The sequence below is a fragment of the Pelodiscus sinensis genome, chromosome 19 (genome assembly GCF_049634645.1).
Source record: "Pelodiscus sinensis isolate JC-2024 chromosome 19, ASM4963464v1, whole genome shotgun sequence".
Taxonomy (NCBI): domain Eukaryota; kingdom Metazoa; phylum Chordata; order Testudines; family Trionychidae; genus Pelodiscus; species Pelodiscus sinensis.
Genome location: NC_134729.1, coordinates 6,403,723 through 6,417,598, shown reverse-complemented (window position 1 = coordinate 6,417,598; position 13,876 = coordinate 6,403,723). Strand labels below are relative to the sequence as shown.

At 45.0% G+C, this 13,876-nt stretch overlaps 1 protein-coding gene across 2 annotated transcripts in view; it reads right to left on the bottom strand.

Annotated features, from left to right (window-relative positions):
* CERS5 (ceramide synthase 5) overlaps positions 1-13,876 on the bottom strand; it is a 49,194-nt gene that overhangs the window by 1,275 nt on the left and 34,043 nt on the right. Inside the window, exons 7-11 of one of the 2 annotated variants that reach the window (XM_075902054.1) lie at positions 7,365-7,493; positions 6,692-6,798; positions 3,623-3,784; positions 3,460-3,476; positions 15-1,698 (exon numbers count right to left, since the gene is read on the bottom strand). In XM_075902054.1, the coding sequence (XP_075758169.1) occupies positions 1,589-1,698; positions 3,460-3,476; positions 3,623-3,784; positions 6,692-6,798; positions 7,365-7,493 (525 nt within the window). In that variant the 3' untranslated portion in view covers positions 15-1,588. Of the gene's footprint in view, positions 1-14; positions 1,699-3,459; positions 3,477-3,622; positions 3,785-6,691; positions 6,799-7,364; positions 7,494-13,876 lie in introns of those variants that run through there. The other variant, XM_006131149.4, reaches the window with a different exon arrangement.

The window sequence follows — 13,876 nt, the reverse complement described above, 5'->3', positions numbered from 1 at the left end:
GTTTCAAATCACAGGTAAGTGTGTAGGAAAGACTACATATTCACAGGAAACAGTCGTTCAAGAAATCTATCTGACCAGCCAATGCAGTTTTCCCCTTCATTAGATTTTTTTAATTTGTTTATGAAGTTGAACCTCACATTCCAATCACAATACAGGGAGTGAGGTACAGAATTCAGACAGATGACCAAATCAGGAGATGTGTTCTGTTCTCCAACACATTCTGATTTGTTGTACAGCCTTGGCCAAGCTAACTTTTGCACTTCCAATTCAGTATTATCACGTCCCTTACTTAAGTGTATTGAGAAGTGCTCTGATATCCATGGAAGGAGCCCATAGCACTGGATCACTGTTCGATCCTTCTTCCAGTAGCTAAACCCTTGTACAGATTATAAAGGATGCCTTTCCAAATGGCAAATTAGAACACAAGTTTATGAGTTACCAGTTTGTTCAGACACTTTTTGGCAATCAGAAGGGAGTTGGAAGAAGCAGATTTTAGTTTTTAAAGGGATGAATTTTTGTTTGTAGGGTTTGCTCAAGATATCTTAACTGATATTTCATTTAAAAAAGGAACTGGAGCTCAAGCACTTGGCTCTTTCACCAACAGAAGTTGGTCCAATAAAGGATTACATCATCCATTTTGTGTGTCACATCCTGGGATCACCTCCACAACACTGCAAACAACAATGCACAAATTTACCAACTCAAGTTGAATCACATATAAGTAACCCCGGTAATTAGCTAACTGCCAGGGCTAAATAGCCACTGATGCTGCTGAAAGAGGAGAGCTGTCTCCATATTTCCCCATTGCCAGTATAGCACTTCCCTTGCCCAGCCCAGCCCAAGCTCCCTGTACCTGCAAGTCTAGAACTGACAGCCCCCAGGTACATGGTGGGCAAGCAGTTTCTCAATTAACACATTCCAGCAAAGTACAGGATCAGGATCAGCCCTGCCTACTCTGAGTTGGGCAGACACTGAGGAAGTTTCCTGACAAATGGAAAAAATTGGCAGGAAGCCAGTCTCAGTTAATGATTTCCAGGTTGGATTTCATCAGACCAACCGCTTGTGCATACAATCTAGGAGGCACAGAAACCCTCTGCAGGCGGAAGTTCCCCATTTTCCCCTACCAAAAAGAGTTCAGCTGCCCAGGGAAAGGAAGCAGAAACCCCTAGATACCGTTCTGCTTAATTCCCATGGTCATTTAAGAAAAGTATTTTTCTCCCTCTGATTTTTTGAGAGTGAGAACTAATGATAATGTGTTACTACAGCCCTTTCATCCACAGATCTCAGAGAATTACAAACACTGAAACAGGTGTCACCTTTTTGTACACTGGATGACAGTCATACTGCCAGTCTATGGTAGAGGTGAGAACAAGCTTACAGTCCCTTATTCTAGCCACTAGACAAACCAGCACCTTAGCTTCTGTAGCCACAACTTGTTTTACTTGGGAGCAATTCCAAGCGAGACAGGCAGTTTAAAGGAAGCTGCAAAATATCTCCCATCTGAAACCAAACCAATTCAGACCCACAGTTTTGTATTTAAGTCTTAAAAAAGCTCAGAGAAAAAAAAAACACACACACATGGTCCACTCTACAAGCAACAGCACAGGTTACACTTACATGCAAGGGATGAAACTGTCCAGCTCCAATCTGGCACAGAGAAAAGGAGTGAGAAAAGAGTGGAGAATACAGAGGCAGGGGCTAGTCCTTCCCTGGCTAGGTCACCTGGTCAGGAGAGAAAAGCAAGGAGAGAAGAGAGATATAGATATCCAGGTGTGGGGACAGCTGCACAGACAGATATGATATTGGGAAACTAGCAGCAGCCATGGAAGACAGCAACAAATGATAACAGACCACACATACACCTTGCAACATGTTCCTTCCCCACCCCTCAGAAGGCCTTCCCCAACACACACTCCACTTCAAATATTCCTCTAGGCTAAACAAGTTCCAAACAGACCTGACCAGTAGTCTGTAGGCAGTGAAAACACAGCCACAAGTGGGATTCAGGCTTGGTTCCCAAACAGCTAAGGTGATATAAACTATGTTACTGTCTAACTATCCCTTCTGGAGGAGGATCAAACAGCATTGCCTGGTTCTGAAAGAAACCACTTCCAGTCATGACAAGTGGGTAAAAATGGGGAGCAGGATCCCAGACAAAGTACTCCAGCCTTCAGCCACTGACCTGAAAACAACTTCTCAATAGCATTGACTCAGTGGGGAGGAACTCAACAGCAAACTTACTCAGGGCCTATCACTAGTCAAATGCCTGCAGATTTGTCTCCTCCATCTACCCTGCTGTATGGAAATCCTCAACTACAGACAATTGGGGAAAAAACTGTGCTAGAAGCCCATGGGTTGCATCTGGTATGATCTGCCCTTGTCACATGGCATTTACTTAAAAGCCACGACTTGAAAAGTTCCTTCTATTCCTTGGATGTCACATAAGAGCCAGAAGAACATAGTTCAGGCTGCCTCCCGGTCATGTCTTTCAAGCTGTATGGAAGGACTTTGCAGCATTCTGTTCCAAAGGATCATGCCTTTGATGAGGCACAGTTGCTCCTCTGTAAACAAAACTGGCCAGAATCCTGGAAACTCCAGTATAATCCAACAAAGCAGCACTGGCATCAGAGTCCAGGCCAGTAATAGCGCATCTAAGCTTTTATGTGCTGGGGACAGGACAGCCACTTCAAGGCCTTCAATTCTTACTCAAGGTGTTGGCTAGAATAGCAGACAGGCCAAGATTTTTTTTTAAATGAAGTGGCAACACAGGGAGAGGGACAAGCTCCAAGGAGGAGAGCACATCATGCTTGATGGCCCAACACTAACTGAGCTACACTTATACATACCTCCTCTCTGAGGCAACTGGGTCTGCAGCAGATAGCAGGACCTTTCCCTCTTACAGGAAGAGCTTGTGTCCACACTCTTTTATCCAGGAGGAATTCATTCTACCCAGAGCATTCTACACACTTGAAACCGGACACTAGAGTCCCACTAACTGTCAGCAGGTCGCACTACATTTCCAGTAGCCTCCATTGCCTGGTTTACCTTGCTGCACTGTTGGGATATGCATAGGCAGCCCTAGTCCTGGGTTACTACTGTAGCAAGCTCCAAATATTAGGCTCCAGTCACCCTATGGTAAGGGTCCATTGTGTAACACAGACAGTTTCCCCAAGATAGTCAGAGGCCTCTAATGGCAGCTCCAGATTAAACCAGGGAGCACAACCTTCCCCGCTTTGTAATGCACACAGAGCAGTTGGTCTTCAAGCTTCCACAAGGGGAAAGGCAAAAGCCTTGATCAAGTTACCAGAACAAGCAGAGCAATGCACAAACTAAACGGATTGTCATTAAAGCATTTGAGCAGGCCAAACTGCACTATTCACTTGTATGGCCAGACGATCAAGAAACAGGTACCTCCCTCTGTATACACTTGGGCCAGGTGGGTGCAGGAGCCTGCCAAACCTAACCAACCAGGACAGCTCTAGATGAAGTGAGCCACTCTCAGAAGCAGCAAATGTGCTACTCTTATTTTGGAGCCAACAGTGGCCTCACTCCCTCTGATTTTTTAACAGATGCCCTGATCCTCTCAGTGTCAGAGAGAGAATCCCGCCCAGCGACTGACAGCCTTACCTTTCCTCGCATCAAGGCCTTGTAGGCAACGCGAATGATGAGACAGGACCAGATGACATGCATAACCTGCAGGGTCACCAAAAGTCCATTGAACAGCCACCATGAAGGATAAGGTCCAATCAGTTCCCAGCTCTCAAACAGAGTAGTATTCAAGATCCTGAAAGAAAATCAGGGAGCTTGTTAGATTGGCTGCTCTGCTGCTGGACTAGAATTCCCATTTTCCAGCTCTGAACCGAGCTGGCTGGGCAGATACACAACAGGGTTCTGTGCCATTTAACCTTCTCTTGCTTTGTTCGATGCCCCAATCTACCATCCCTTGCACAGTATAGAAGGGCCTGAAGCTGGGCTTGGGTTAAAGTCACCTGAACTAAGCAGCAATGGAAGATGTGGATACACTGAGAAGAATAGAGTAAAAATAAAAATCTGCTTTCTACCCTTTTCTCCAAGGCATGATCAACATTCACAATGGCTTCAGTGGGAGAGATGGCAACTGTTTGGAACACTAGTGCTGCTTTGGATGTATACATGGTGTTGAGTGGCATGGAACAACTTGACTACATCAAAAGGCAGGGAAAGAATTTTGCCACGAGGGGGCTCTGAAGCAGTTTTGACAATGAAGCTGCTGTTCCCTTGCTCCGAGCTAAGAAATTTAAGTATTGGGTATTTCACTAATCGAATAGTTGATGCATTTTTGCATTGACTATTCGATTAGTTGATAGGGCGCTGCTGCCCCCTTTGAAACGCAGCCATGGCATTTCAAAGGGGGCAGCGCTGCCCGGAGCCTGGGATCCTCAGCTGACCCCGGACTCTGTGAGACAGCGCTGCACAGCTGATCCCAGTATTAGTGCCACACTGAGCCCAGGATCAGCTGTGCGGCACTGCCCCTTTGAAACAGCATGGCGGCATTGCAAAACAGCAGTGCCGCACGGAGTCCGGTCTCCCTGCAGCACTGCCACTTTGAAGTACCCCTCACTTCCCTCCCTTGCTGCCTCTATCTGATAGTAGCAGCAATGGGGTGAGGGGCGGGGGGAGAGAGAGAACATCTAGTCGACTGTCTGGTTGACTAGTGCTTAACATCCCTACTCCTAGCCTTTTCCTCACGCCACATTGCTCCTTGAAGACGGCTATGGCATCGTTCTCCTCTCTGGGATTTTTTGGCAGCACATAAGGAATTCAATAGAGCCTTTTGATGATGGTTTATAAAGTAGTTACTAGGAGGGACTGAGGAGAAATTTTTTAAATATTTTGCTTTCAGCATTTATTGAAAAAGTGAGAAATAAACTTTCAGGGAGGAAATCCAGAGCCTTAATTTCAGTTAAAAAATAACGGTTACCTAGGCACTAGCTAGTTGTGGAGTCAGCATGCAGTTTCCTAAGTGTGGGATATCACTGCACCACAGATCAAGGACAGGAACCTGTACTGACTGGAATAGTATGGCACCTTTGCATGCAACTGGAGATTCATGTTCTCCCTAGGAAGCGGAGGAATTACATTACAGCCAGTGGAAATCACATTACAGATTTATAAGACATGTTGAGTGACAGGGTGGTGCCAGAGAGCATACTGCATCATGGCAGACAATGGGGTGAGGAACAGAGAAAGGACTGCCTCATTTGACAGCAGAAAGTGGTAACATCTGCCCATCTGAAGGGCACATCATTTGTGCCTGAAAAATTTCCCTACCGAGAACCATAAAGCTGGAAGAGACCTCAGGAGGTCATCCAGTATAGCCCCCTTCTCAAAGCAGGACCAACCCCAACTAAATCAACCCAGCCAGGGCTTTGTCAAGCCAAGACTTAAAAACCTCTAGGGATGGAGATTCCACCACCTCCCTAGGTAACCCATTCCAGTGCTTCACCACCCTCCTAGTGAAAGTTTTTCCTAATATCCAGCCTAGACCTCTCCCACTGTAAATTGAGACCATTGCTCCTTGTTCTGCCATCCATCACTATTGTGAACAGCCTCTCTCCATCCTCTTTGGTACTTCCCTTCAGGAAGTTGAAGGCTGCTCTCAAATCCCCCCTCACTCTTCTCTTCTGAAGACTAAACAAACCTAGATCCCTTTATGTTTATTTGGAGTTATACAAAAATAAATAGGGATGCTTTTCTAAGAAGTTTGGGATAAAACTAAAGAGAAAGAAAGTAGGCCTCTGTTGTTTAAAAAATAAGGATGCAGGATAAAGACAAACTCAGGTGAACCAGTCCTTAAAAGATACCTTTCCAAAGGGAATATAATAATCAGTAAAAGAATCCTATCAAGCCTGACTTTGTCTACATGTGTGTGTAAAGGAGGGGAATCTTATTACAGACTGATTAATTACAAACATCTTAGCTAAGATTCTAAATCCAAAAAATACCCCAATATCTGGCAGACAATCTTCCCAGGCCAGCAGGCGAGGCAGTGAAAAGAGCTAGGTACTTTAGATGATCAAAAACCAGAGGGCCCCAAAGAGAACCTTGCCTCAGGAAGGACGTGCCTCACTAACACCTCAATTTTCATGAGCTCTTAAAATGGAAAGTCACAAACCACCTTTGGTTTTAAGGGTTTGTCAACACTGGAATGCACAGGAAAGTCTGGAAAAATTTACTAGTGGTATGAAGTTAATGCACACTACATTGCTGGGTGAATGTTCTAAGTCAACTGTAAAGCGGCCTTTCCTTTAACTTAAGCCTCCAAATCCACGAAGGATTTAGCAAGCTTTAATTTCACACCTTTTTTTCCCCTCCATCTTAGTTCCCTGTGTACACAACCCTGGTTTGACACTGGCTGAGAGAGCAGCTACAACTGATCAGCATTGTCCTCCTCACCAGTGGCACTTTGGGACTCTGTGCTCACACTCGGGGTACCCTTACTCTAAGGACATGACAAATCAAGAAGAAACCATTCTGACAATATTTTAAAGCGCTGCTCCTGAGCAACATTTGGGAGGGCTGCAGCTTCATGCCGCCCTGAGGGGGACTGGCTGTAATGAGCGATAGGATCCCTAATATGAAGGCTGACTTTAGAGGAGGGTAGGAACAAAGGAGCATATCTGACGTTACTCAGAAAGATCCAGGTACTTACCAGTAAGGGTAAATAACCAGTCGAGTGACTATGAACACAACACCAAAGAACATGAAGATGGCGTCACATAGGTGCTGGTACTTAGCATAATTGGCCATCTTTGCAGCCTGACAAAAACAAAGTGTTAAAACAATGAGTAGTCCTGTGGCACCTTAAAAACTAACACAAAAAATATATAGCATAGCACAGCATATGAGCTTTCATGGGCAACGCTCACTTCCTTAGATGAACTTGAATGGAGAAAAAAGTGGCACTCTGAATTTAGAACAGAAAAAAGGGAGAGGGGGACAATTGTGATGCTGGTGCTAATGAGGCTAACCGAGCAGGTTGGAAATGTCCCATACTTAGCTTTTGATGTCAATGATGTATTAAATGTAAGGAAGACTGGTTTTATAGTCATGTTAAAACAGCATTCCAGACAATCATGTGATCACAGAGAAAGCAATTCTGGAGGAGTTTGGAACATTAAAGAACTATTATCAACTTGGAAAATTTTATGGGAGAAAGCCAGTGGGGTAGATTCAGTAATGAGTGTTTATGGGAGATCCAGCCTGAACTGTGTGTGGAAGGGTAAGGGATGAAAGAGGAGAGGCTAGGTTTCATCCTCCAGCCTCAAGAGTGAGGCCCTTTATCATTAGGGATGCAAAGCTCAGGTGGGAAGCAGCAAACTCACCTCTAAGAGGAAGTCTGCGGCATCATGTAGGAATAGCACCAGAGTTCCCACCCGCACCATGTTATTCACATAGGAGAATGTGATGAGTCCAACTGCAAACCAGTGGTGGACAAACATCATCAGGAAATCCTGAAAGAAGAAGATGAACTGTGAGTGATCTTTGGCAGTCAAATCTTCAGAGAAGCTTAGAGTCACATGACAACTCTCATGTTTTTCCTTCGCATAAAACAGCGCAGATTTCAGACACAATTGTTTTTATGCTGCATTGTGATTAACAGTTTTGCTTCAATCAAGATGGAACCCTGCATGCTGGAGCTCTGTAGCAAAGATAAGTAAATCTGTACCTATAAGACGACTGGCCAACATCTGGCCTGCACTTTCACTCTCCCAGCATTGGGATGACTGCATTGCTAGCATATGTCTACATGGCAAGCAACAGCAAATATCAGAGCCTGGGTCTACAGACTTGAGCAAAGGCACGATAAACAACTGTGTAGACATTCAAGCTTGAGCCCTGAAATCAAGGAGGGAGGTGGGCTTCAAATGGTGAGCTCCAGACCAAGACAAAACATCTAAATCAGGGTTTCCCAACCTATGGGTCGGGACCCAAATATGGGTCGCCATTACTTGGAGACCCTTTTGAAATGTTTCCCCCCAGGTGGCTCTGCCCCCTCATTTCCCCCCGTTTTTGAATTGCCTTGGGTCACCAAATCTTCCTGAATTGTCAAAATGGGTCCCCATCTGGAAAAATTTGGGAACTGCTGGGCTAGAATGAAGTATAGCATCTGGCCTTTCCTCCAATAAACAGCAAAGCATCATGGCCTTTCGAAAAAGCCAACCAAAGGAGGGCTGATGTAGTTCTAGAAATTCAGGCACGTTTCTTACATAGTTTTACTCATAGCCCACACCCAAGGTTCTGTCAAGGGCTGTCTGTGGCTCCTAATGAGCTAAGAGCCCCATAATGTTTAATGAAAGTTCCTTTAGCAAGGGCCCTAACTCCAGTGTGAATGAAGTCATGGAGCTACCAAACAATTGAGATTAATTTTATCTACTGAACTGCGTTGGAAAGCAACATTTCAATTTGGGAAGGGCCTTTGTGGCACATTTCTTTCATAGCTGCATCTAGCCCAGGGACCGGCCCCCCAAAAAAATAAAATAAATAAAAGTCCTGATCTGCACCACTTCCCGCTGCTCCCAGTGTCTGCAAACGGTGATCTGTGGCTAATTAGAGCTACGATTGCCCAATACCTGGGAAGATGTGGGTAAATATAAAGGTGGAGACCCACCAAGGACTAATCCTCTGGACCAGATCTCGCCTGCAGGCCAGAATTTGCCCACCCCCGATCTAGCCTCATCTTAGGTGGGGAGTATGCTCAAAGACTCATCTTGTAACTAAGGGTATGTCTACACTACAAAGTTAATTAGAACTAACAGACGTTAGTTCGAATTAACTTTGATAGGCGCTACACACATAGTTCAAACTTAATTCGAACTAGTGGAGCGCTTAATTCGAACTAGGTAAACCTCATTCCACGAGGACTAAGCCTAGTTCGAATTAAGTAGTTCGAATTAAGGGCTGTGTAGCCACTTAATTCGAACTAGTGGGAGGCTAGCCCTCCCCAGCTTTCCCTGGTGGCCACTCTGGGCACCACCAGGGAAACTCTTCTGCCCCCCTCCCAGCCTCGAAGCCCTTAAAGGGGCACGGTCTGGCTATGATGCCCGTGCCAGGTGCAAGCCTGCCAGCACCCAGCCAGCAGACCCTGCACCTGGCACGGCACGAGCCAGCCACCCGCTGCCACCCAGCCCTCCACCTCTTCCTGGGACCAGGATGGCGGCTCCCAGGAGCCTGCCTGGGGCCGCAAGAGGCGGGCGCCCGCCTGGTCTAATGCGGAGATAGTGGACCTCATCCACAACGTCCGCACTAGACACAGGAAAGTGGCCGTCTAGGGCAGGATAGCTGCCAGCCTGGCCACCAAAGGCCACATGCAAACCCAGGAACAGGTTTGCATGAAAATCAAGGTGGTCCAGTGATACCCCTGATTCTGAGCCCTGAGCTTAGAACATAAGAATAGCCGTACTGGGTCAGACCAAAGGTCCATCTAGCCCAGTAGCCTGTCTGCTGACAGCGGCCAACACCAGGTACCCCAGAGGGGATGGACCGAAGACAGTGACCAAGCCATTTGTCTTGTGCCATCCATCTCCAGCCTGCCACAAACAGAGGCCAGGGACACCATTTCTATCCCCTCGCTAATAGCACTCCATGGACCCAACCTCCATGACTTGATCTCACTTCTCTTTAAACTCTGTTATAGTGCTAGCCTTCACAGCCTCCTGCAGCAAGGAGTTCCACAGGTTGACTATTTGCTTTGTGAAGAAGAACTTTCTGTTATTAGTTTGAAGCCTGCTACTCATTCATTTCATTTGGTGTCCTCTAGTCCTTCTATTATGGGAACTAATGAAGAACTTTTCTTTATGCACCCTCTCCACACCACTCGTGCTTTTATAGACCTCTATCATATCCCCCCTCCATCTCCTCTTTTCTAAGCTGAAAAGTCCCAGTCTCTTTAGCCTCTCTTCATATGGGACCTGTTCCAAACCCCTGATCATTTTAGTTGCCCTCCCCTCTCCCACCTTCTTTTCCCAGTCTCCCCGAGTTTTGTTCAATAAAGAGAGTTTCTATTTTTGAACACACGTGTCCTTTATTTTGTACATCAGGAAGGGGGGCTAGGGAGGGGTAAGTGGAAGGAGGTGATGGAGGAATGGGGTATGAGTCCCCGATGGGGAGGACTGGGGTGGCTCTGCGGGCTCCTCGGGGTGGAAGCTCTCCTGCAGCCCCCCGATTGACCTCCCCTCTCCCCCCCGGATGGCAGCCTGTGGCAAGTGCAGCCGGGCTGATGGCTGAGTGCTGTGATGTGCCGAGTGTGGGTACTCAGGGCACTCCAAGCCAGGACTGCTTTGCAAGCGGGGAACCCCTGAGAACTGTCTGTCCGAGGTGGGGGTCAGGTCCCTTTAAGCACAGCCCTCGGCTAGCCTGAGACAGCAGCTCCATGCTCTAAGTCCTAATCTGATGCCCTGCCGGCACTGCTTCCGGCCATCCTTAACCCCGGTTCAGGGTCCACTCAATGTGGACATGCTAGTTCAAATTAGCAAAATGCTAATTCGAACTAGTTTTTAGGTCTAGATGCACTAGTTCGAATTAGCTCAGTTCGAATTAACTAATTCTAATTAAGTTAGTTCGAATTAGTGCTGTAGTGTAGACATATCCTAAGCTCCATGAGAACCTCCTATAAATTTGCTGAGCCTAGTAATATCCAATGCAAGAGACTTATTTATAAAGTTTCCCTGTGTGCCAAGCTGTCCCAGGAAGCCTTTGTTTTGAAGAAACAACAAGTCCTATAGCATCTTACAGACTAACAGATTTATTTGGGCATAAGCTGCATCTGACAAAGTGGTTTTTATTCACAAAAGCTTTTGCCCAAATAAATGAATTAGTCTTTAAGACACCACAAGACTCCTTGTTATTTTTGCATATACAGACTAACACGGCTATTTCTCTGAGACTTAGTTTTCTAGGCAATGCTGCATACAGATGGAAAGTCAGTCTCTACCAGGGCAAAAAGATAAGGCAGCAGCAGAAAAAGAAAAAACACCACTCTCCACTCCCACAATACCTATCTGCAGTATCCTCCTTTCTCTACAATACCACTCTCTTGGGTTCTGTCTCCCTCCCTATAATACTCCAGCAGCAATTGCTTGATTTTCCCCCATTGTCAGATGAAGTTTCTGGTCTTCCCAAGAAAGTGTCTGATAGGGATTTTTGTTAGAACATCCGCTCTCAGTTTAAGTGACTGGGATCAAAATACTACATCAGGAATAAGAACAAGTACGTGAAACTGACCACAAAATATGAAACAGACCAGCCTATTTCGATTGTGTGAAATGCAAAGAAATTAACAGCCAAAAGTAAATTTAGATATTAAAACTAAAAAGTAAAATTATTAGCAACAGGAAATCTTGATTTAAGAAGTTATTAATTTTAACCTAACAACATCAACTTTAGATAACCACATTTCATACGGACATTCGCAAATTACGGTGTTTTGTCCAGCTTGGATGTTGACGGATAGTATTCTTTTCACATCACACATCATTCATGCACAACAAACAGCAATCTATTTGCATACAGCCAGATTTCAATAGAAGGAAAAACCCATAACTGTAATCTTAAATTTTTGCTTTAAGAGTAAAACTCCAGATTGGCACTCAAACACAGGTTTGATAGCATTTAACTGACAAGATCTTACAAGTTTCACCTTCTACTTTACAAATCCCAAATTACATCTGCTCTCTCAGGGCTATTTTCTTAATAATTGCCCACTACTGTTCTACTTTTTCTCTCTCACCGTAAACCCCTGAATTTAATTCCACTGTTTGTAAAATATTACTCAGGGTTTACTAATAACCAATCCTGTTTATTTCTCCCAAAGCTGCACAATGTATCTGTACTGATGGGGTTTTAACTGAGAAGTTCCTGATTTGAAATGTTACTTGACACACTGGCTAGAGCAGCGGTCTCCAACCTTTTTACACCCAAGATCACTTTTTAAGTCTCAGAACAGGCAAAGATCTACCGCCCCGCCCCTTCCTTGAAGCCCCGCCCTCTCTATTCTCCTGTCCATCACTTGCTATCCACAGCCCTTATACACTCTGTTAAACAGTTTATTTTTAAATTATGCAATATATAAAATTAAAATCACGTTTATAAAAGTTATGAAATAAATGGTCTGTTTTTAATTCGTGCTATTTAAATGTCAAATGAAGCATTTACAATTATACATTTTGTTCTCTGCTATTTTGTAAATCTAAAATCAAGTATTGATAATGATATATTTTTTCTTCCAATAACAAAGTCTCAGTGTGACACCTGTGACTGCATAGTATCTGCCAGTGTCTTGAAGTCTGGGTTGTAATCTGAGATTGCTAGTCGTATACAGTCCATCAGACGGGCATCTGTGATCCTGCGCTCAGCCTGGGAAGCTTGCTCCAGCACAGCTGGAGCTAGATGCAGCCTCCCTGGGCTGAGCACAGGGCAGCCGGGCTGGAGGGAAGAGAAGTGGCTGCCCAGCCAGCTGGCCATGGTGCTCAGCCACGGTGCACCAAGCTCCACGTGGGCAGGCGCAGAGGAGAAGCTGCTGATCAGCTGGAGCGTGGGGCAGCCTCTTTCAGCTGAAAGCCACAGTCAGTTTCAGCCCTCCCGACCTCCCAGCTCCCACCATTCCTCGCAGCTACTCACCTGTGTTTTTGCTCGGTGAGTAGCTGCTCCTCAAATGAAGAAATCTAATGTAAATGTACTGCGCAGGCGCGCAGTTCAGAGAGGGCTCAAGAGCTACTCTTAGAGCCCCTGAGATCTACCAGTAGATCGCGATCGACTGGTTGGTGACCACGGGGCTAGAGAATGTCTAAGGAAGCTGCCTGCCGTTTGTGTGGTGCCCTCCTCAGCTTTGTGCTTTTCAGTGCCTGTTTGGTTCAACTGTCTGGATCTAATTTCTAATTAGATGCTGCACATTATCTAGACCAATCCTGACTTGCTTGCAGTGCTTCATCATCTAGGAGTATTTGGTGTACATTGAGAACCTGTTGAGGATGGTGGATAATCATGGCTAAGGTGACATCTCTGTGGGATGTTTATTGTACTAAACATATGAAACCAGACCCAAGATTTAGCCTGTGAGAAGTGCCACCCAAAGGTGTGACTAGCTTTGAGACACAGTACTTCCTGAAACTGTCTGGGAAGATGCAGATCAACCTGCTATAAAAGTGGATGGAAAAACAATTTGGAATCCCACTTTTTTCCAAGGGATGGGAAGTTTTCTCCTCAGAAAGGTGTAAAGGTATCTCAAAATAGGTGTGGCTTGATCACATAAGCAATGCTACAAAATTCACTAAGCCCAAGTATATTGTTTGCAACTAAATGGAAGATTGTGTGTATATGTGACTAACAGATACAGACATTGGTACTCAGGACAGAGAAATCTATTTGAAATGCACTTGAATGAAAGTGCACTGGTGTTTTGGAAGACACAGAATGTTGAAAAGGAACAGGAAAGAGACTCTTCCCATATGAACTGAGACTCAAGAAATTTTCAAACCATATGTCAAGGCCCAAAGAAGAGGTGCAGGGTAACATTTTCTGCAATGCCTAAGTTCAGTGGGACTTAGGTTCCTTCACATCCATGTAACTTTTGAAAAACAGAAAACTTACGCTCCTCAGTCTCTTAGCACTACATTAACATTTTCTTGAGCACATGAGAGGTAGGCTAGCTCAGTCATAGTGAGAATGCCATGCTGCTTACAGAACACAAAAACTATCAGTCCTCTTTATTTTGCCAAAACTAAAAAGCTTTCTTCTAAGCTTCTAGTTAATACTTAGTATTTTATTTCTATATTTTCCTATAAGTCTCAGAATCAAACAATATTTTTTACAAAGATTGATTCAGCTGTTCTATTAGGAT